This window comes from Gambusia affinis, linkage group LG12 (genome assembly GCF_019740435.1).
Source record: "Gambusia affinis linkage group LG12, SWU_Gaff_1.0, whole genome shotgun sequence".
Taxonomy (NCBI): domain Eukaryota; kingdom Metazoa; phylum Chordata; class Actinopteri; order Cyprinodontiformes; family Poeciliidae; genus Gambusia; species Gambusia affinis.
Window position 1 is genome coordinate 5,450,409 of NC_057879.1, and position 21,152 is coordinate 5,471,560.

The window sequence follows — 21,152 nt, forward strand, 5'->3', positions numbered from 1 at the left end:
ACTTAGCTTTGCTCTGTTTACGTCTTGCATGTGCATCCTGCATGTGAGTCGCACAACTGGGTCATTCCATGCACAATGTTTGGTAAAATGCCAACATTTGGTAAAAGTGAATCTCAAACTTTTCTGCAAACTGAAAGCCTTGCGCATTGCCACTGCTGCATGCCTTAGAGAGGCAGAAATTCATGTTCATCGACAGTTCACCTTAGATCAAGCAGCTACGAGTTGCCTCTGCAACAACAAAGATACAAAAACAAACAGGAACTCACAGGACTGTTCATCGGTCCCCCCGAGCCAGTCAGGACAAACAGTAGACGTTCCATGCCCATAATATTTCTTGGAGTTCCAGGTTTGGTCCAATCAAAGTCAAATGTGAGAAGGTGGCCTTTACGTACATGTTTTGGTTTTATCTTGATCAGTAAGTTTGTTGTGTAGCATGTTTTGTGTTTCCTGTTTGTATGCATGTGTATTTACTGAAGGTAGGCCACCTGCCATATTGTCATCTTCCTAATAATTCTGTATAATGTCTTTGGAAATTATTATTTTTGTGTTTCTAAGTACTCTAAACTCCCTTTTTGTTGAAATGCGGTATACAAATTAACTGAATTGACCGAATAAAAATAATGGGCTAAGTCATTTTTTTGCCAAAAGTGTATTATTATTATTATATACAGACTGACCAGGTGTTTCCCATCCACCCTGTTGGGGTGGGAAACACCCATCCCAACAGCTGGTTTTGGACGAACCAGAACAGCTCTAGAGTAGCTCGGTTATTCGGTGACAGACCAGCAGAGACGATAAACCGGTTGGCCAGAGTAGAGTAGCGGGGATGGTAAGAACCAGTTCACAAAGGAAATCGGCACATAGCAAGGCTGTAGCAAAATCCGGTGTTACAGATTTTTCCCTTAACACCTGTTCCCGGGACTGGACGCGTGGGCCGGACTGCGGGATTCGTCCAGGATGGAATGAGGACGGGAAGGAGAGGCTCGGAGGGGAGATGGCGGCGGCAGAAAGACTGAGCTGGATCAAAAACCGAGAGTCGAGCGCTGAGTGACGCCGCAGGAGGAGTTACGGTAAGATTTTGCTCCTTGAACGTCGCCACTTTGGGGACTCTAGTTGGATCAGTTGGAAAGTGGCGATAGAAAGTGGTTTTGGTAAAGGTCTCTTTTGTTTGTTTGTTTTTTGGGAATGTCTTCGGCTCTAGTAGTGACAGGGACAAAGCGAAGGGGGTGGTAGGAGCGGGGAACTGAGGCCGGAAGTCAAACTCGGGACACCACGTTGAGGTCACGAGTCGACCCTCTTTTTATGTGGTGTCCGCTATAACTGCGCCACTGTTTTATCATTTTGTCATAACACACTAATTGAACGTCTAACTTGCCCTGCTTTTTTTAAAAAAATATTTTTTTTAGTATTCCTAATCTGACTAGATGGCGTTGCTGGACATTAGTATTAGTTTTATTCCTGTTAACTGACTAAAAATAACCACTTGGTCACCACACCAACACATTTCCCCTCTTTTCATCTTACTTTGACGTTTGTGTGACTAATGTGTAAAAGTCACCTTAGCGTCAATCAAGTTTACAGCTCAGATAGTTTTGTCGGCCCTTTTACAGAAGGTCTTTGAAGGTGGCTCGTGGTATCCGCCGACTGTAACCAGCAGGACTATGAATCTCTCTGTTAGCACAGCGGCTCTGCAGCGGCCTTGACCGTCTGGTTGCCAAACAGAACTCGTGAGAATCGAGCTCGGTCCCCCAGACGAGCTGTTATGTAAAAAATAATTAAACTCAAGAGACAAGACAGGGCTCCATTTCACCCATAAGGTTACATATATATTTATAATGTGTGAGGGTTTTTTTTTTTTTTTTTTCGGTTAGTATTCTCTACGCAGCAACCACCCAGCAGGAGTCATTAAACCCACGCCGCCATCTGCGCAACTGCAAGCTAAAGCCCCCACAGCTGGGTACAGACCCTGGCTTCCTGCAGTGGTGGGCATTTTTCTCTGCATTACTCAAGCATGGGCCCATAAGTAAGCTGAGCACTTGTCCAGGTTATTAATATTAAATACCATCTTGGATGGGAGTGGTAGGGAATTGCAAATTAAAGTCGATTTACATTTTATACTTAAGAGCATGCCGAGTCTTGTTTAACCCACATGGTAATGAGGAAAAATGTCTTCCCTGATCCGTTTTTTTTTTTTCCTTGAGTCACTACTGCTTATTCTCATCACCGTCCCACATAAGCAAGAATTTTATTGCACAATTAATGTACATTTCTACCTTTTAATCCAGTCAAGCAAAACTGCTCTACAATAAAGTGTGCTTTTATCACATCTATAACTTACTTTAGACATTTTCCCTTTTTTCCACATGCATGTTTTACCTTTTAATATAACATATCGACGACCTGCATGCACGTTACACGGGCACACAAGAAAACTTAACAGGGAGAATCTCTATCATGCAATAGACATACCACTCAATGCACACTGTCAGAAACATCAGTCTGCTGACATGCGATGAATTGTCATGATCTCTGATCTCCGGTATTAAAGTCACATGTGATTCATGCCCATCTGCTCCAAACGGCACACTGCTCTCTGCACTGCAGCTGAACGCTGGCACAGCATATAAATCGCGAGGCGCATAATCACCCAAAAGCAACATCATTCCCAGACTTCCTCTCATGCTGGTCATTTTTATTCTAATATCGACCCTTCTTCTTTTTTTTTGTTTTTTCTTTTCTTCTTATCTCATTCCTAAATGCTCTCAGACGACTCGGTTCACTCACCACCCTTCTGGCTGAGATCATTTGTAGCTACAGATAGCGACGTTTCTTTTTGTTCCTATCTTCACATACACAACATTATAACCACTGACAGGTGAAAGGAATAGCAGTTATTATTTCAGCGTGGTGTTATTGGGTGGTGTGTGTACATGAGGCAGCGAGTTGAACCCCGTTGTCCTTAACAAACTGATGTGTTCGATGCAGAGAAAGTTAGCAAAGGCTAAGATTTGAGTGGGTGTGACAGCAATCACACTCCAGTAGCTAGTCGACGTGTGCGATGCTGCATTTTTATGGTGTCGATACGATTCCAAGTAAGTATAGCACCATGTCAGCAGTACCTTTTATTCCAGTTTAGTATCTTCAAATTTCTGACCCATGTTTGTAGATTTTCCAATTAAAGATTTTGTTAAAGAATTCGACAGAATTTGGACAAAACTTTTAAAATACTTTCATATCATATTACAGGGTTTAACCCGAAGTATTGTAAGCCTGGCGGGCCACCAGGCTTTACTTGCTAAAGCATTGTTTGTTTGCTTTAGTTTCTGACTTCACAGTTGGTGTTTGGGTTTTGTTAATGTCTTCCAATAACACATTTACAATTGCCTAGTCATAATTTCAAATTTCCTGTCGACTTCAAAACATTTTTCAGCTCAGAAGCATGACTGTTCTAGCGCCATTACCGCCAGGCTTAGCAGGTTTTCAGGGGGAAACCCTGTGACATGGTGAACAGAGCAGAAAGACAAAAGTGCAAAAAAATGTGAACGAATCGAAGCAAAACCTTGTTAGAGGTAGATGTGAAAAGCTGAAGCACAAAAAAATCAAATGTATTTTCAAAAGAAAATCTGAAACTAAAGTATCTATGTTTTTCCATCGATCGGTCTGATACTGATACCGACTCGGTATCGATGTCATCGATATTTTGGATTGATCCACCCATCTCTAGTGGCTGGGTGGGTCAGAGTCCAAACTACATCTCTTCGCAGTACGCACCGGTCAGTACCAGTCAAAAGTAAAGATTATTGGTAAGCAACTCGGTGTTGACGTCACTCTTGGATCAGATATGGGCATAAAGTCATTTATCCAGACAGCATCGTCTTGTCTCCTTGGAGGTCATATTTTAACAGATTTTATACAAGATTTCAAAAAATTGTGGTGCTGTTAAATAAAATGCAATTCTCTTGAGTTGCATATAAACAAAGTATGTCAATAGATGATTATTGTTATCTGTTATTATAGATTTGGCAGATAGTTGCAATGCGAGGCTGCAGCCTGTTGTCAGTGGGCAGACTGCTGCTACAGGCACTGCTCTGCTGTATTATTGTCGAAAAGGAGAAAAGCTTGAGTTTCATGCAATCATTTCAAGAGGTTAATGTGAATTCAAATCATTACAGTAATAATAACTGAGGTGTGAACTCGGCTAACTGGAATTTAGAAAGTAGCTTAATTTTATTTATCTGCCATGGAGCATAGGGGATTTGTTACCATTGGCCGACTGTTGGGGGAATTTGACAGAAGGTAGGGATATTTGCTATTTCATGGACAAGCCGCTGTTGCTCTAAGTGATGCAAAAAGAGCTAATGATGCTAACTGCTAATAAAAGTTGTTAAAAATGCTGTTTTTAATTCTTTTGATTGAAATGGAAAACTATATTACTGAGCTGCTATGGTAGAACTTCTCCCAGTCTGTTGTGTATACACAGTTACAGCTAAACAAGTTCATTAATAAACTGATTTAGCAGGACCGAAAGATAATATTAATATAGTCATGAAAGGATCACGGTGTGGCTTATTGAGAATGATGACTATTGTAAATATTTGAAGGTAAGGCCACAAATTGGAGCTGTGCAATTTTGAGTAATATTTCTTCCTATACATCTGCTTACAATACCGCGTCAAAAATGCTAAACGTTTGTGTTCAGATCAATTGCAAGAAATCCTGCAGTGTAACATTTCTAATCATAAGCGTACCCAGGAAGAAGCTGGGGTAAAGAAATCTTGAGCAGTTGAGGCTCAATGATTCTCACGGAGAGCGAAGGCTGGCCTGAACGGCCCAATCCAAGAATCCACATCCACAGGAGATCAAACTGCGAGAGACCTTAAAAGAAAAGCGATAAAATACACAGAATTCAAAACATTCACCACCTCATTCTGTAACAGACAGAACATTCAGTCTGTTACAGTACAATCTTTCTCCAGGGTTGGTGTTTACGTCGCGACTATTAAGAAGTGACCACCTGAACACAGCATTGGTTAATTGGCTGATTTAAACTTCTTTTTAACTGAATCGAAACACAACAAATTCCACAGCACACCTACATGTTCAGGTAGTCAAAGTCAAGCTAGCATTAGTGACCTATATCCCTGTCTTACTTTTATTAAAACTTTCTCCTGACCTGTGGAATGTGATACACTTGTACCTTGTTCTAGTTGTCGTGGTTGTCTAGTTTCTTATATCACGCGTACATGTAAGCTGTAAAGCGGTATGTTGACAACTTGACAGCTAAAATCAAAGCTAGTCATCATTGGTGAAATATTTGGTGTTTTTCTTTTTGCATGTAGGGTCCCCTGCTGCTGTGTTAGTCTTAGCATATCAGAGTTGGAATAACGTTTGGCCCTTAAAATGTGACAAATGATTCAACGGGGAACAAAATTGCAATGATTCTACTGGACTGTCAGGCATGAAAACAGCCTTCGGTATTAATTCGTAATGTCTTAGGCATTTGGTATAAATTTATTAACTGAGTGGCGAACGTAGTCTTAACATCAGAGACAAGCATTGCTTTTAAACTGGTGTCATTAAACGGAAACGCTGCAAATGATGAAAACGAAGCGCTTCCTCAGCCGTGTGGCTGATCTGACGGACGGTGCCCTCTGGAGAAGGATCAAGGTCTTCCCAGTGCCCTGCCTCTCTGCTGAGTGCTCATCTAATTTCCTTTATCACAAATGCGTCTTACTTTTAGATAAAAGCAAAACCCGCAGAGCCCTACATAAGAACACAATGATACGGCAGAAATTTCTGTGCATTTGATTGAAGCTTCCCAGCCTTATCTCTTGCTTCTTTGTCTGCGTTCGTTTGACGTTGCCTCTCTGCAAAACCCGTGCGCGTCTGCAGGGGAGTCCTTGACAACCCGGCGTGACCTTCCACTTTATTTTTCTGTCTGGATTTCACCGGGTTTTCAGCCCGGCTCTAGACGGAGCGGGCGGAGCCTGCCTGCCTCAACAGATGTTTACAAAAAGGAAGTAGCTACTGCTCTCCTTCCCCTTCAACCATGTCAGCACTTTGCCATTTCAACTTCATCACTTCCCCCCACTTTTTTTTTTTTCTTTTTCTTTTTTTTTGCCGAGCAACATCTCAATCACCCTCATAAGTGTTTATTTGCATATTATCGCTGCTCACAGATGCACGCTTCTGTTCACTGATGCTGCCGTACAGGAACAAAACGGGGGTATTTCCCGCATTGCTGGAGCGACATGTAAAGTGAACCAATATGCATCAATCATGTGATTTTTAAATAAGTAGAACTGCTGCGCGCTGATAGTAAAAGCCTCCATAGTTGAGTGATACTTCTGACAAGCAGATTATCCTGTGAGGAAAATTACTTTAGCAAAAGCTTGTTTTTTTTTTCTTCTTCTTCTTCTTTTTTAGACATATATAAATAAATCTATTTATTCCACTCTGTGCCAACAATGTGATTTGGTAGGATGGAGGGGGAACCTCCCTCCCCCCTCCCCCCCCACCACAAAGCTGGTGAAAGTTTTGAATAATTACTAATGAATATTTTAAAATGGTGTTCAGATAATTAAGCGTGGTTAATTTTTAGAGCTCAGCCGAGGCAAAAACTGCAACCACTGGCTTTTGTCCAATCTGCTGTTTAAAATAGATTCAGTACTTTTGTGATACAGGAGTTTGAATAAAATATAAAATTTATCTATTCCACCCAAAAAATCTGAATGTAAAAAAATATATATATATATTTTCACAGTGCTATATGTTTTTCTATTAGATTTAAAGTGACGATGTCACTTCAGTGTGGCACAGGAAAGTGAGTGAGTCATTATGGCATATTTAACAGTGCAGTCGTATCTCTTGACAACTATTATATGACGGTCATAAACACATTTTGGATCTCTACTAAAGTTTTGGTCTGCTTTAATTTCCCGCTTCAGTTTGATCCGTGTTCATTCACCCACTGGGAATACCGTAAGAAACATAGAATAGATATAAAAAGGAAAATGTGCACCGCAGCTTTATCATGATATGTACTGCAACTACGCTGAGTAAAAAATACAAAATTATTTACAAAAACCTGCTTGTGCATTTGTATTTATTCGCACCCTAACTTAGAAAAGTTCTCTGGATCCTTCAGATTCTGTGAGCATCTCTTCTCAATCTCTTCTTTTGGGTGACACGTTGGTTTTGGAGTCTAAGATGAAAATGTTTTTCTTCTGAGGCCTCTCTTTTGTTCATTGGTTGTAGGTTTGGACTCTGAAACTGAAAAACAAAAGAGCTGAAGGTTTAGGGTCAAAATTGGATCAGTATTTCACTTTTTTTTTCTTTTTCTGTCCAACTTGATAAAACACTCGGCTTCATCTGAATTATAATCATCCCAGAGCAAGATGCAGTCAGCAGATTTGGTTTCTTTAGACCATAAATTAATCCAAGCCCTTGAGGTTTTCCAGTGGGGAATCCAGGAGACGGCCATGCAGAACATGACAGCACTTACCAGAACCTCCTGAAGCTTCTTCAGTGTCCCATTGGCAGCCTCCCTGACCAGTTACTGTCTCTTTTGGGTGTTTAAGTTTGGTAACGTCACTGCTGTTCTGTTTTTCTATTTTTACCTTTATGCAGTGTGTTTTGATCCTGTCTAACTTCTCTTCAAATTGGGCGTGCTGTGGTGGCGTAGGGGTTAGCGCAACCCACATTTGGAGGCCTTGAGTCCTTGACGCGGTCGTCGCGAGTTTGATTCCCAGACCGGGCGACATTTGCTGCATGTCTTCCCCCCTCCCCTTCCTGTCAGCCTACTATCATATAAGGGACACTAGAGCCCACAAAAGACCCCCTGGAGGGAGGGGGAAAAAAATTCAAATTGTCTTTGGCAAAAGGATTCAAACGCGTTAATCTCCCTAGGTTAGCTGAACTTTATTTGCAGCGATCCAGATTCTTTAAAGTAGATGGAAGGGGTTAGCGTTCGCCTGTCCAGGATGTACAGTATGTTGCTTTGAAGGTAGAGAAAGTTCTGAAATGATTTCTCATGCTGTCATATTTTTACATCATGAAGAGTTGGCATTTCACCAGCGGTGTGTAGACGCTTGCGTCCACTGGATTTGTTCGTCCAGCGTCGTAGAGCCTGTGTTTTGGTGGAGGTGATTGGGTCAGATTTGGTTCTACTTCTTGTTGGGACCATAATGGTGATGGCGCTAGGAGTTCGTCCAGTAATCGGTTGGTTAGGTTGTCGGTTCGTTCGCCGCTCCATCCAACTCTGCCATTGAGACACTTTGAGATCCTCTGGACTTGATATTACCACTACCCTACAAGTTCAAACCGTTTACCATCTGACCAAACAACATGGTTTTTGGCAACTTGATCAGAAGGAACCCACCCAACCCTCGTAAACAAAGACATGATACTCGTTGGCAAGAAATGGTGGAGCAACCGTATTGATCTGGTCATAATTTAAAACATGGAGGCCAGTAATGGGTTTCTAATTAATCCGATTTGCACAGAACCTGCAGGTGTACCACGGTGTTTAGCGGGTTTTAGGGATGACATCATGAGCGGAGCCATGTTGTCACCGGGCAGATCAGTCAGAAAGGTAAGCAGACACGGAGCGTGCAACGGACAGAGATCAAATCCGGTTGTGTTTCGAGTTTGCACAAGGCCAGACGGCTGCGTTTCCTCTGCAGGTGTGGTGGACAGATGTCACAGCTTCGTGATTCTGGAACCAACAGCACCAGAACCCGTTCAGTCATCCAGCACTGTGTTAGAAAGACCGGAGCATTGCACAGCGGGCTTTTTAATGTTTACCACCATGATGTGGACCAACAGAGACCTTTATGATGTTTGGAGACACTGTTTTGCGTGAAAACCAAATGTTGAAAATCAGACATAATTGATCTGAGTGCCTGATTTTTTTGTTGTTTTCTTTGTACATTTTTTCCTATGTTTTTATTATTATTATTATTATTATTATTATTTTTAATTATGGACACATTATGTACTTCTGTAAATCTGATAGGGCAGGTTTGTTTGTTAGAAACACAGACCTGGCTTGCTTCAAAACTGCTCTGATTAAACTTTTTAAGTTTTCTGCTACCAGCTCACCCAGTAAACACCCGGCGTTACAGAAAACAAAGTTAGAGTGGCATGTGGTGTTGAGGTAAAACAGGGGCTCTACATATAGATGCCAATAGTTCTCACCACATTCGTGAGGACCTCTGCGCCTCCGTTGCTCATCTTCCTCCGTCTCTCTCTGCCCATTTCCTGTCGAAAGTTGTGTGATTAAAGGCCACCAGAGCCACAGAGTATGAAATAAAAGAAACAAATAAGTCAGAGAAAAGCTAACTCGTTGCTGCCAGCATAAATGACACAATTTCTTTTTGTGCAAACTTTACATTTTATGCGAGAGCAACATGGGTCAGACCATGAACAGTCACATGAGAAAAAGAGGACACCATAAGAGCGTGTTTTTATTTATATATTTGGACACATGGATATTTAATGCCCATTTCAATAATACTGAGAGGTTATTATTATTATTATTATTTTTAAATGATCGTCACAAAGTGAACAAATATTCTTTTAAAGTTTTCCGAAGAATGTAATAAGTGTATTTTCTTCTGACATTTACACCAATTTTAAATGGTTAAAATTACACGAAGATGTATCACATTTTGTGTCCACGGGTAGAACATTGCATCATGCCTGGTTAGGGATTGCCTGCTGTTGATATGAAAGTGCAAAGAGAATTTACAAGCCTCATTTTCATGGTAGGTGTGGAAGAACGAACTCTTTGTTCTGAAATAAAGAGATGATAGCCACACTGATGTTTCCCCCGAAAGAGCCTAGACAAAGGCCAGGACGAGGGCGGCTAGCATCCCTGCAGATCCCAAACATCCTTGAGACAAATTGTTTAAACTTTTACCTCCAGGTCAGCAGCACAGAGAGCTGCTGGCAAACACCAGCAGCCACAGAGACGGTTTCTTCTCTCAGACTGTCTCTCTGATGAACACAGTCAACACCTTGTAGTCAGAGTAGTCGGCTAGTAGATGGTGAAAACATAAGCATGTTTGGACTGTAGCAATTCTCCTTTTTTATATATATAAAAGGGAGAAATATATTTTATATGTATATAAAAAAGGCAGGCAATATATGCACATATTCTTATTTAATTTAATGTAAATTTTATATATTTACTTTGTGCGCAGTTAGAATTTGAAAACTACAGTCAGATTTATTGTTTCTGCACATAATCTCAGCCAGTAAAGATGACTCTGATTTGCGAAGTAAACTGAGTGCGACATTTAATTGTTGAAACATCCAGATGGAGGAGATGCTGGTAGTAGAAACCAGATGCAGCGCTTCTTTTTGGCGGGGGGGTGGGGGGAAAGAACACATCAACGGATCTAATGTACGTCGCTTCTAGATATTGTATGTCACACATTTTTCTCCATCAAGTTTTCTTTAAAGAAAACTTTAGAGACAGAGTCGCAGATGACCAGCCTAGGCATGATAGTTGCTAGCCTATTTAATGCTAATGCTAGCCTATCCATGCTCATGTACAGCAGAGAAAGTAGGCAGTTCAATGGGTGACCAGGCTAGACATGCTAGCCATCAGCCTCTCTAGGCTAGGCATGCTGGTTGCTAACCCAGCCAATGTTACTGCTAGCCTATTCTTGCTCATGTACAGCAGAGAAAGTAGGATAGTCCAATGGGTACGCAGCTTAGATATGCTCTTTAAAGACAGAGTTGCAGATGACCAGCCCATGCTAATGCTAGCCTACAAAGCTAAAGCATGCGAGTAGTCTAATTCTCATTTGTGAGTATTGGTCACTCAGTGTCAGTCAGTCATCAATCAGATCAGTAGCTAGCTTCAGAATAGACACAGTGTCTCGTGACAAGGGAGTAGCCACCACTACTTCCAAATTAACACTAAGTTAGCGTTAATTTTGGCACTAATACTGTGCCATAAAAATCTACGAGGTACTAGAAGGTGCTTTATAAAAACACGAGACTGTAGAAATATAAAACCTGAAGCTGAACGGGATTTTTACAACACAACAATGACTCAAAACATACCATGAAATCCATCACTGACTAGACGTTTCTCACAGATGGTATTTAAGTTGTTTCACATTTTGAAAATATATTTTTCTTTATTTGTTGAATTAAGTAACTAACCAGAATATTTGTAATTAACAACATTTCCCCATACATCACTTTAGCTTTATGCTCCACGTACACAAATGCTTGTGTATCTTTTCATATGAACATTTCAAAGGGTGGAAACTAATAAATGGAAGCTGATTGATGCCATTTTATCTCTTGTAGGGTTTTATTAGTTTTTGTGTCAGCTCCTCTGTGGGTTGTTTAAAAGAAACCAATAGTTGTTGGAACTAGAGAAAAGCTCCTATTGACTTTCTCTAATCACATCATCACAATAATCTTAGTTTATGATAAATCTACTACTTGTATATTTTCAACAGATTGTTGAATATGATGCATGTACTCATGAGGTAAAGTTTAGTTAATTATTTTGAATTGATGCAATATTTAGTTCTTTATGATGGTTCTGACAGTGTAAGGTGAATTGTTGAAGAAGCGCTTGCTTGCACTTCCTTGCAGAAGTATTCACATCCCGTGAACTTTTCCACTTCTGGTCATGTTGCAGCCACAAACCTCAATGTGTTTCATTTGGATTTTCTTTGATGGACCAACACACGATATTGCATAAATGTGAAGTGAAATGAAATGAAATGTGGTTTTCAAATGTATAAATCCAGAAAGTGCGGTGTGCCTCTGTATTGTGATCCTTTTACTCTAATTTCCCCAAATATAATCCAGTGCAACCAGCTGCCCCCACAAGTAACCCATAGCAACCGGGGGGTAATTTAAATTCAGTATATTGTTGTATGAAGTCTAAAGCAGGTTTTGCCTATTGAACTATGTGGGACATTTGCAGAGGTTATTCACAAACACACAAAGTTTACAAAGTTTAGAACCGCATGTCTTCCTCCCTCTCCTTCCCCTTTCCTGTCAGCCTACTTTCAAATAAGGGACAGTAGACCCCACAAAAGACCCCCTGGTGGGAAAAAAAAAGAATCTAACTGATGAAGAATATTTCCAGTGAAAAATTAAAGACTAGCCCATGTTGTGTTAGCAGAATAGCATTGGTGAATCAGGAAGCATAAGCAGGTCCAGACAAAGAGGTTGGAGGAAGGTGTAAGGCCTGATATGAATGAAGAAGGTCATTGAACGCGGTACGTACATGATCCAGGGAAGTTATTCGCCAGAGGAAGCTGGTTTGGTTGGGATAAACTACCCAGAAGACCCAGAAATTGAGATGATGAGGACAGACAGCTCAGTGGAATAACATGAACATGTGAGGAGGAAGTGTTCAGAGGGTGGTTCCTTTTAACTCTCCTTCCTTCAGCCTGTGTGCCATCTGTCTAAGGGCGTCACAGACACTGAAACACTCCACAGTCATAGATACAGTCTGAACTCGTGGTTATTTAACAGTCAGTGGACATATACAAGAAGGCAGAGGTGGGAGGACTGGACTTGAAGACCTTCCCCTACCGAGTCTCATCCAGATTTCTGATGTACAGCCGCAATCTGTTGTGGGGAGGGAAGGTGTATACCACAGTCCACAGTCCTTCATTATTCTAGTTGTTCCTAGGAGGCAAATCATCCACAATGTTGATCTCTTTTGACTTCACCCAATTTTATCTTTATCAGCCGTGTGTCTGATATTATGGCCTTGGCCAGGGGTGGGCAATCCTGGTCCTCGACGACTATTTGCACCCAAATACAAACCTCTTCAAGAGGTATAAATACTTCGACATCACTGATCATTCTTCCAATAATGTACTTACAAAGAACATTTCCCCGAAATCACCTGGGCAATTTTTCTTTCACTTGCAAAAAAGGGAAAAAACAAAATGTCCAAGACGTTGCCTTCCCCCAAAAAAGAAGGGGGGAAAAAAAATTCTTTTAATTAGCGTAGCCATGTTTCTTTGTCAAAAAAAACTAACTTTAACCAATCTGTCGACAGGATGTTGAACCCGAGGGGATTTTCTGTGTCACTGATGGAGCTGCTGGCCCGTTACAGGAAGTGGAGCAGGTATGGGAAATGAAATGCGAGCAGGGTTTATAAAAGATGTGAAGGGCTCATCAAATGACGGGTTAAACAGTTTTTTTTTGTTTTTTTTTCACGGCCCTATTTGTGGCCTACGGCTCTGCACTCACGCTAACAGACGAGCATGGAGACGCTGCTGTTTCTATTTCCTCAATTTAACTACATGGCCCCAAAGGAGGAAGCATATTTCAGAATGTTTGCTGTAGAGGACTTGCAGTCACGAGCGATGAAGGACGACAGCAGCAGGTTGGTGTCTGATCTCGACTCCTTTTCAGTCTTCTAAAGACTAATTTAGAGCAGATTTACTGAAGATGTTTATTAATAGACGCGTAGAACTGGAACTGCAAGGCAGCAGATTGATTTTAATCAACACTACCGCTTTTGCAGCTTTAAGTCGTTCCCAGCGAGTCTCTGTTTTTTTTTTTATTAAGACTTGTCAGCTAACCTGACTTACCTTTTAGGTCACTCTTTACCACGAGCAAGCGGGTGTAATTAATTGTGTGTCATGTCAACCACCTCAGAATATGTCGGAGGAAAAGTTGCTGATTTGCTAAATAGTGCCACAAGTTCGGCGCCGAGTGTTTTTGGAGCTTGATGTATTTTCTGCCTTGTTTTGCAGACAGAAAGACAAAGAGAGGAAGAGCCGACTAAGCCTTTTTCTCACCAAGTCGGGCTCCCATGAAAACGTCAGTCCCCATAAAAAGACAAACGCGACAACGAGCAAGTGAGGCACAATTCATTACTTTCACGTACAGCCGCTATTATGCCAGGCGACCGTGATTCATTTTTAACCTCCCCGAGTTTCCAGCGAGGCCCTCCGTCGACTCATTAGGCGGCATGCAGAAAACCTGGCGAGGAGACGGCTCTCCGAGAATCCCCCCAAAAACATTGTTCGCTGCATCATTAGGGAGGATCTGACCGTTCATCTGACTCTTTTTTTTCTTTCTTTCTTTCTGTAGCATCTCACCAGAGGCAGCCTTGCAGTGGAGCGACTCCTTTGAAGAGCTGCTGAAGCACACAGGTCAGTCCGAGCCTCGGAAACTTTCGAGGCAGCGCCTGTTTAAATTGCTGTCCGAACCAGTCGATTCGACTGTCAGACGCTTTTGCTTTATATGGGCTCAAAACTGGAACGGAGCGCTCGCAGCAATAAATAGACAACGGAGACGACGGCGGGAGTTTCACTACATCTTTTAATGTTTTGTCAGAACAGACAGACATACAGAAACTGTGCAACTTCCTCCTAATCACAGAAGTAACACTTTCAGGGCCACACTGAAACCCTGTGTGCTGTTTTGGAAACATTTTTAAAGATGCCTTTAAAGTTCCTCTGGACCTGCTGTGAATATTTTTAATGTTTGGTTGTTGTTTTTTTGCTGAAGTTACTCCTGTACATGTTAAATACCAAGGTTCCAGTTTGACACTGGCAGTTTTCCATCATACCAGCAACTAAAATCATATATGGTAAAAGGACATAAATAGAAACTTAAATATCAACATGGAAAATGTTTTCTAGAGATTGCTGAAGGAAAATGCCTATAGATGGACATAAACTCCTGATGAATTGTAATCCTAGCAGACCTACCTTCCACTAGTCACTAATTGTTGATGACGCAGTCAAAAGATGGTGCTATTTTCTATAAGGACTAAAGTCGAGGTATGTAACTTTTATAGAAAACATCTATTTTGCATATTGAAACTGTCACTGTGTCGTGATGGTTTAGCATACAGATAATCTGAAAAATATCCACCTTCTCCCAGTGTTCCCTTATATGAATGCTAATGCTAATTAGCATAGCTTACGGATGACTGTGAGTAAATAGTTTTCCTGGAACGGTGAGTTGTTTTGCTGCCATTAGCACGTTGAGCAGCACGCACACGCGATTGATTGACATCTCTAAGACCCTCCCAGTGGATTTGATTGGATGTTTCTGCAGATGGAAGCTAAGGAGAGCGATTTTTTTTTTTTTCACAAAGTATCTGTCTCATCATGTGCCATCAGATATCTTTTGGTAAATAATGACAATTTTAATCCAAAGTTGACACTTAATGGACGTGTCATTATTTACGGAGTGGTGCTTTTTTTTGTTTGTTTGGTGTTATTTTTTTATAAATAAGTCACATTCACCAGATTTAAAGACTTTAAAGTTACATAGAACGTTTGATTCTCAGTTGTAACGGGGGAAGGTTATTTTATTGATTAGTTAATTGGTCTTATTCAAACTAATTTTAAATCAGAATGGGGGAAAAACACGTTGAGGATTAAGATTCGGAAAGAACAAATTAAAGAATCCACCAGCATTCACATCAGAATCTATTCAGGATTACAAGAAAGTGGCTATTTGGGTCCAGTTGGTGTCGTTTCTATTGTTGACAGAAGAGGCCATGTTTTCTTACACCGGTATCTGGAGCTTACAGATAGCTGTGACCACTGAAGAGTTCATCGTTGGCCAAAGAGGTCACTTTTAAACAGGAAGTGACACTGATCTCTTTTAGTCAGAGTTGGGAAGTTTGAGCTTTCTGCCATGCTAACATGCTAATATGATAAAATGACCAATACAGTATTTTTGACAGAATTTTCCCCCCCAAACTATAGAAAAGTTGATCGACAGTCTCTGTATGTCCAGTCGAGGAACATCTCTCCTTTTACCACACGTTGTTCTAACAGGTCGTGGTTCTGTTTTTTTTTGTTGTTTTTTTTCCAGATGGGGTGGAAACCTTCTCTCAGTTCCTCCGGACGGAATTCAGCGAGGAAAACATTGAGTTCTGGTTGGCCTGCGAAGAGTACAAGACCATCGATTCAGAAACCAAGCTGCTGTCCAAAGCCAAATATATTTACACTGTTTATATTGAATCGGAGGCTCCTAAAGAGGTACGGTGGTGGCATCTTTATGTTCTCCAGAACTGCGTAGATGTAATGGCACAGAGCTGTGAACGCTCCAATGACATTTAGCGTCGTCTTAGCTTATCTGTCACTGAGGACTGTTTGAGATGAAATATTTATGTCACCGTTATAAAAATAACCGTGGGCGAGGTCCAACACACTCCATAGTCATGAGCCTGTGGCGAGCTGACCTTTGTGAACAATCATTAGGCGCAGCAGCTTGCTGAGGTCATGTGCATGCATGCTGCAAAAAGCAGGTTGAGTTATTTCTGAGTGTGAGACGGTTGCGGTTTCTACACAATTTGCGCTTGACGATGCGACCACCATCTGATGCTCCGTTCAAAGCCTGCAGCAGTTCAAGGCTTGCTCAGGAGTCTGCTCGTCTGGTTTGAGGTTTTGAACTGTCTTTGCGAAGCTAAAGAGAGCATCTCCCACACACTTTCAGTCTAGAACGAACACACATTTAAGAGAGTGAAAGGCTTTTTCTTCTTCTTCTTTTTTAGCATGGCAGCTTGTCTAATGTGACCATTGTAGTTCCTGTTGTGGACGGTTTGTTTGCAGAAGAGATAAACTTCTACACCGGCGTGTAGGATAATAACGCAAGATATGACGAGCGCATTTCACAAAGGGCATTTCTAAAATCATAAAAGTGTACTAACACGCTTCCTCGAGCAAATCTGGGACTTCCCTGTCGTTCTTTGGGGAACCTTTCTCAGCCCTTTATCTGTATAACTTTCTCCTCGATAATAATTAATAGTAGGACTGCAGCGAACGATTCTTTCAGTAATCCACTATTCTGGCGATAAATAATCCTTGGTACACTGCAGAGTTTTCGTTTAACCACTTAGGTTTATTTTATACAGACAAAGAAGGGTTACTTAATCAAAAAGTGTATATATTTTTTTTATACAGATTTGGCTTAGTGATTGCTGAGTACGTTGCTATTTCCTCAAATTGCATGAGTCTATAATCTAGTTAGTGATTAGTAAATTAGTTGACAACTATTACAGTAACAATTAATCCCATTAATTGCTTCAACCCTGATTCATAGCAGGCATTAATTCATGATTGACCAACACAAAGTACTTCAAGATTAGGAAGTGGCAGTAAAATTACAGATGATTTCAAATCTTTTTTTTTTTTTTTTTTTACAAATATAATATGGTCTCTATGGTATGGTGGGAGTAAGGAAGCCTTAAGAAGTTTGCAGTTTGCACCAGTCTGTGTAGGAGACACAGCGAACACATGAAGCAATCTTCACTGGTCGGTTCAGACCTGAATAGGTCTGTCTGGCCTTTAAGCAAAGACTTCACACCGCAATGAAACGCACCAAACCCACCGTTAGGAATGGCTGAATCAAACGTCCAGTTCTGAATCAAGTTTGAGAATCTGCGGCAAAACCAGAAAACAGATCTTCACTCAGTAGACTTTAGCCGTTTAGCTAAAGGAATGGAAGGCTGGTAGAGAGTCCAAAAGACCCGCAGCTGTAATTACAGTGAAAATCTGATCGGTCGGATACAGATATATGCCCGCTTTTACAAATTTTCCTGTGAAACTTCTCAAACATGCACTACTTTTTGTTGGCCTAACCCATAAAATAGGAAGTTTGAGGTTATAATGTGACAAAACCTGATAAGTTTAAGGGCTGTCGATTTGTTTCGCAAGCTACTCTAAATCTTGACCAACGAAGCTAAAATCATGCGCATCACTCTGTTGGATATTTGTTTTTAATGCACCACCAATAAGCCGTGTCTCCTGTTCTAACTGGTTGTACTTGATGTTTGCCTTTGCTTTAACTCAGGTCAACATCGACTACAACACAAAGATGGCCGTCCAGAAAAACATGGAGCACCCAACGCGGGGCTGCTTCGACGCAGCCCAGACGAAAGTCTTCAGCCTGATGAAAAAGGACTCCTACCCAAGGTTCCTGCACTCTGACATTTACATGCGCATCACTCGGAGGAAGGGCCCCGGAGCCACCATGTTCCGCAGAAGGTCACGCTCCTGCGTGTTCAACGAGCGCGGGGAAGCCAAGACCGAGCCCTCAGCTTGGTAATCGCAAACGTTGCGTTGCTGCATGGAATGGATTCGCCATCATCCGGGGGACCGTCTCTGATTTGCAACGCGACTGACACGATGCGGTGTCTCAGTTTAGGCCCAACAGGTTCTGATATGTAGAGTGCAATATTTTTGTGTAACCACAGATTTCACAATGGATGACTTATCAGACACAGCACCACAGTGAATTGACATTAACAGTAATTTAAATGTACGATTTGGGAAATATTTCCTTCCATTAGTTTTTGTAAGATTTCTATCCCGGTTTCTGTTTGTTAAATTTTACCCTGTGGTTCTCTTGTTTTACCTTACAAACTGCTAACAGGGAAGGACAGAAACTATTACTATTTTAATTTACCTAGCTTCATTTTCCTGACGGTTTATGTTTTGTTTTTATTTGCCTCGGACGTTAGAGCCTGGATCTGTATTAATAATCATCTCTGAACCTTACTGGGTTCCAGTCACAGTTTATAAAAACCACTATGGTTTGCTTCTGTTGTGCTGCATGACCAGGCTAAAAACTATTAGCCTCCCAAGCTAATAATGATGGTATTCCTCTGAGGTTTACCCATCCAAACACCGTAGCAACCAGAGCTTGTACAATGTTATCATTCGTCCATTCATCCATCCATCCATTTTCTATACACCCTTCTTCCCTAATGGGGTCAGGAGGGTTGCTGGTTCCAATCTCCAGCTGCGTCCCGGGCGAGAGGCGGGGTCACCCTGGACAGGTCGCCAGTCTGTCGCAGGGCAACACAGAGACATACAAGACAAACAACCATTCACACACACACCTAGGGAGAATTTAGAGAGACCAATTAACCTGACAGTCATGTTTTTGGACTGTGGGAGGAAGCCGGAGAACCCGGAGAGAACCCACCATGCACAGGGAGAACATGCAAACTCCATGCAGAAAGATCCCGGCCGGGAATCGAACCCAGGACCTTCTTGCTGCAAGGCAACAGCTCTACCAACTGCGCCACTGTGCAGCCCCATGTTATCATTCGAATTTATTTATTAACTTTATGAAGCAAACGTTAGCATAGCATGGCTGCCATATTGGATTTTCAGGCCAGATTGTGTGAGAAACGGCTGACCTTTCATCATTTTTTCTAATATCAAAGTTGGAGATTGTGACTTAGGCAATTTCAGTCAAAGGATTAATTGAAGTAATGGGCTTTTTTGAAACCTGCCATGTCTTTGGAGGTTTGCTACCCATTTGTTTCCTAGCAACTTAAAGCCAGCACAGACAGCTGTATTTTTTTTATTTATTTGTTTTGCTTTCCCACGGTTATTTTCCGCTAAGCTAGGGGTAACTTCATGTAGACACGAGCATGCTAACAATGCTGTTGTTTCACGCTTGCCTTGAAAACGAAAGGGCATTATTACCAGAAATGTGGATGTATGGATTCTGATTATTCACTCGGCACCAACAGCCCGAATCCATCCTGGGAGGTTCTTTAGCAGCGGTAACATTTTCTGCCCTATCGGCTAAAATATTCTGAGCCCAGAAAGGGGATCGCTCCGCTGGATGCGACTGCCATTGTGATGCACCGAGTCACAATAGCCTTCAGTGAGGATTTTCTTTAAACATTCCGAAACTTGAAGGAAAGTGGAAACATTTGAGGAAGGGACGCGGTTCAAGTGCTTTTTGAGGCACATTCAACACTTTGTCCCCCCTCTGCACAGCCGCGGTATGTTACAGATTCATACTGCTATGCTTAAGTTTTCATTAAAACTGATGATTTGTGCCTCTTGCACTGTCGACCCCCCAGATCCCCCCATGTGAATAACGAGCAGTGAACGCCTGCGGTCGTATTGACTGCAGAGGACCTAACTGTTTTCTTGACATCCGATTAGATCATACATGTCTGCTTGTGATCAGATTCCCTTCTCACACACACACCGTGTCTTCTCTGAATACTAATATTATGTCACATTAAGATTGCTGATTTTCAGTTGCCATCTAATATAACTTATGTATTACTTGATCTCCTTTGGTATTCAACTGCTGTCAGATGTACATACTGTATGTGGACAATATCAAATAAAAAGACTTTCCTGTATAATCTGTGTTAATGAGACCATAAATGACATTAAGTGCTTTGAATGGGCGCATAAACAGGACAAATAGAGCTGTAATGTGGACATATTAAGCCAGTGGGGAACACCGGTTGCATGTAGCTCCCTATACTAAATCACTGAAAAATTAATGACCCATATCAGCTCTAACCACTCTAGTGTGGAATTATTTATGTTGCTGTATACGGACGGGGCGAGCTATGTTTCCCGCAAATGGAAGCAAGTATCAACCCAGACGTGCCTCTGCAGCACATCTGCATATTTCCAACACACCGAGGTTTTGTATGGACTGCATCGGGGTTTCGCCTCATTTGCGCTGAGGTTTCTAGTAGCCTTCATGAGGTGGAAGTCCTTCGCAGAGCATGTTAGTGTCAATCTCCTCGAAATCTGTGCAGAATATCTCAAAATTCACATTATTTATTCATCCCCGTGGAAGACGGCAGCACACGTGCTGGGCTTCGGCAGGGTGAAGGTGTGGGTGACGCAGGGGGTCATGATTTCCTCTAATTGCCTGCTAGCAATAGCAAATGTGGATTCGAAAGTTTCCCTGTCAAACAAGTCACAACTGAAGAACAACTCCTCTTAAAGGGAAAGCACCGGAGGTAGAGCTCTCCCAGCGAACTCCAGATGACTTTTTCCCCTAAGACTGAAGCTTCTGGCTGTTCTGAGAAGAGCTAAAGGCAAATCAGACTTCTGCCATCTTTAAATGAAAGCTGTGCCGAGGTCAGAACATTTAAAACATTTCGTCTGAGCCACTAATATCAAACGAGGAGAAGCGGCATTTAGGATCTATGCACCAAAAATCTGGAACAAACTTCCAGAAAACTGTAAAACAGCTGAAACACTGACTTCCTTTAAATCTCAACTAAAAACCCACTTGTTTAGAGTTGTATTCAAAACGTAATCAATTGCAAATTTATTGATGGAATCTGACTATGTTGTGTTTTTATTGTTGATTCTATGTTGCATTGTATTTTTGTGTTTGATTTGATGTAA

General features: G+C 41.5%; 1 protein-coding gene across 1 annotated transcript; it reads left to right on the forward strand.

The window, feature by feature from the left end:
- The first annotated feature begins 992 nt into the window (after positions 1–992).
- rgs18 (regulator of G protein signaling 18) lies at positions 993–20,140 on the forward strand. The gene is made up of 7 exons (XM_044133186.1): positions 993–1,070; positions 13,052–13,120; positions 13,254–13,381; positions 13,755–13,859; positions 14,095–14,156; positions 15,838–16,004; positions 17,818–20,140. The coding sequence occupies exons 3-7, from the start codon at positions 13,260–13,262 to the stop codon at positions 18,070–18,072; spliced, it is 711 nt and encodes a 236-aa protein (XP_043989121.1). The 5' UTR covers positions 993–1,070; positions 13,052–13,120; positions 13,254–13,259; the 3' UTR covers positions 18,073–20,140.
- Positions 20,141–21,152: the final 1,012 nt, after the last annotated feature.

Bases quoted from the DNA above. Each gene is read 5' to 3' on its own strand.
- rgs18 (XM_044133186.1), top strand. From the start codon at position 13,260: ATGGAGACGCTGCTGTTTCTATTTCCTCAATTTAACTACATGGCCCCA. The intron at 13,382-13,754 runs GTTGGTGTCTGA...CTTGTTTTGCAG, and splicing joins ATGAAGGACGACAGCAGCAG to ACAGAAAGACAAAGAGAGGA. The intron at 13,860-14,094 runs GTGAGGCACAAT...TTCTTTCTGTAG, and splicing joins ACAAACGCGACAACGAGCAA to CATCTCACCAGAGGCAGCCT.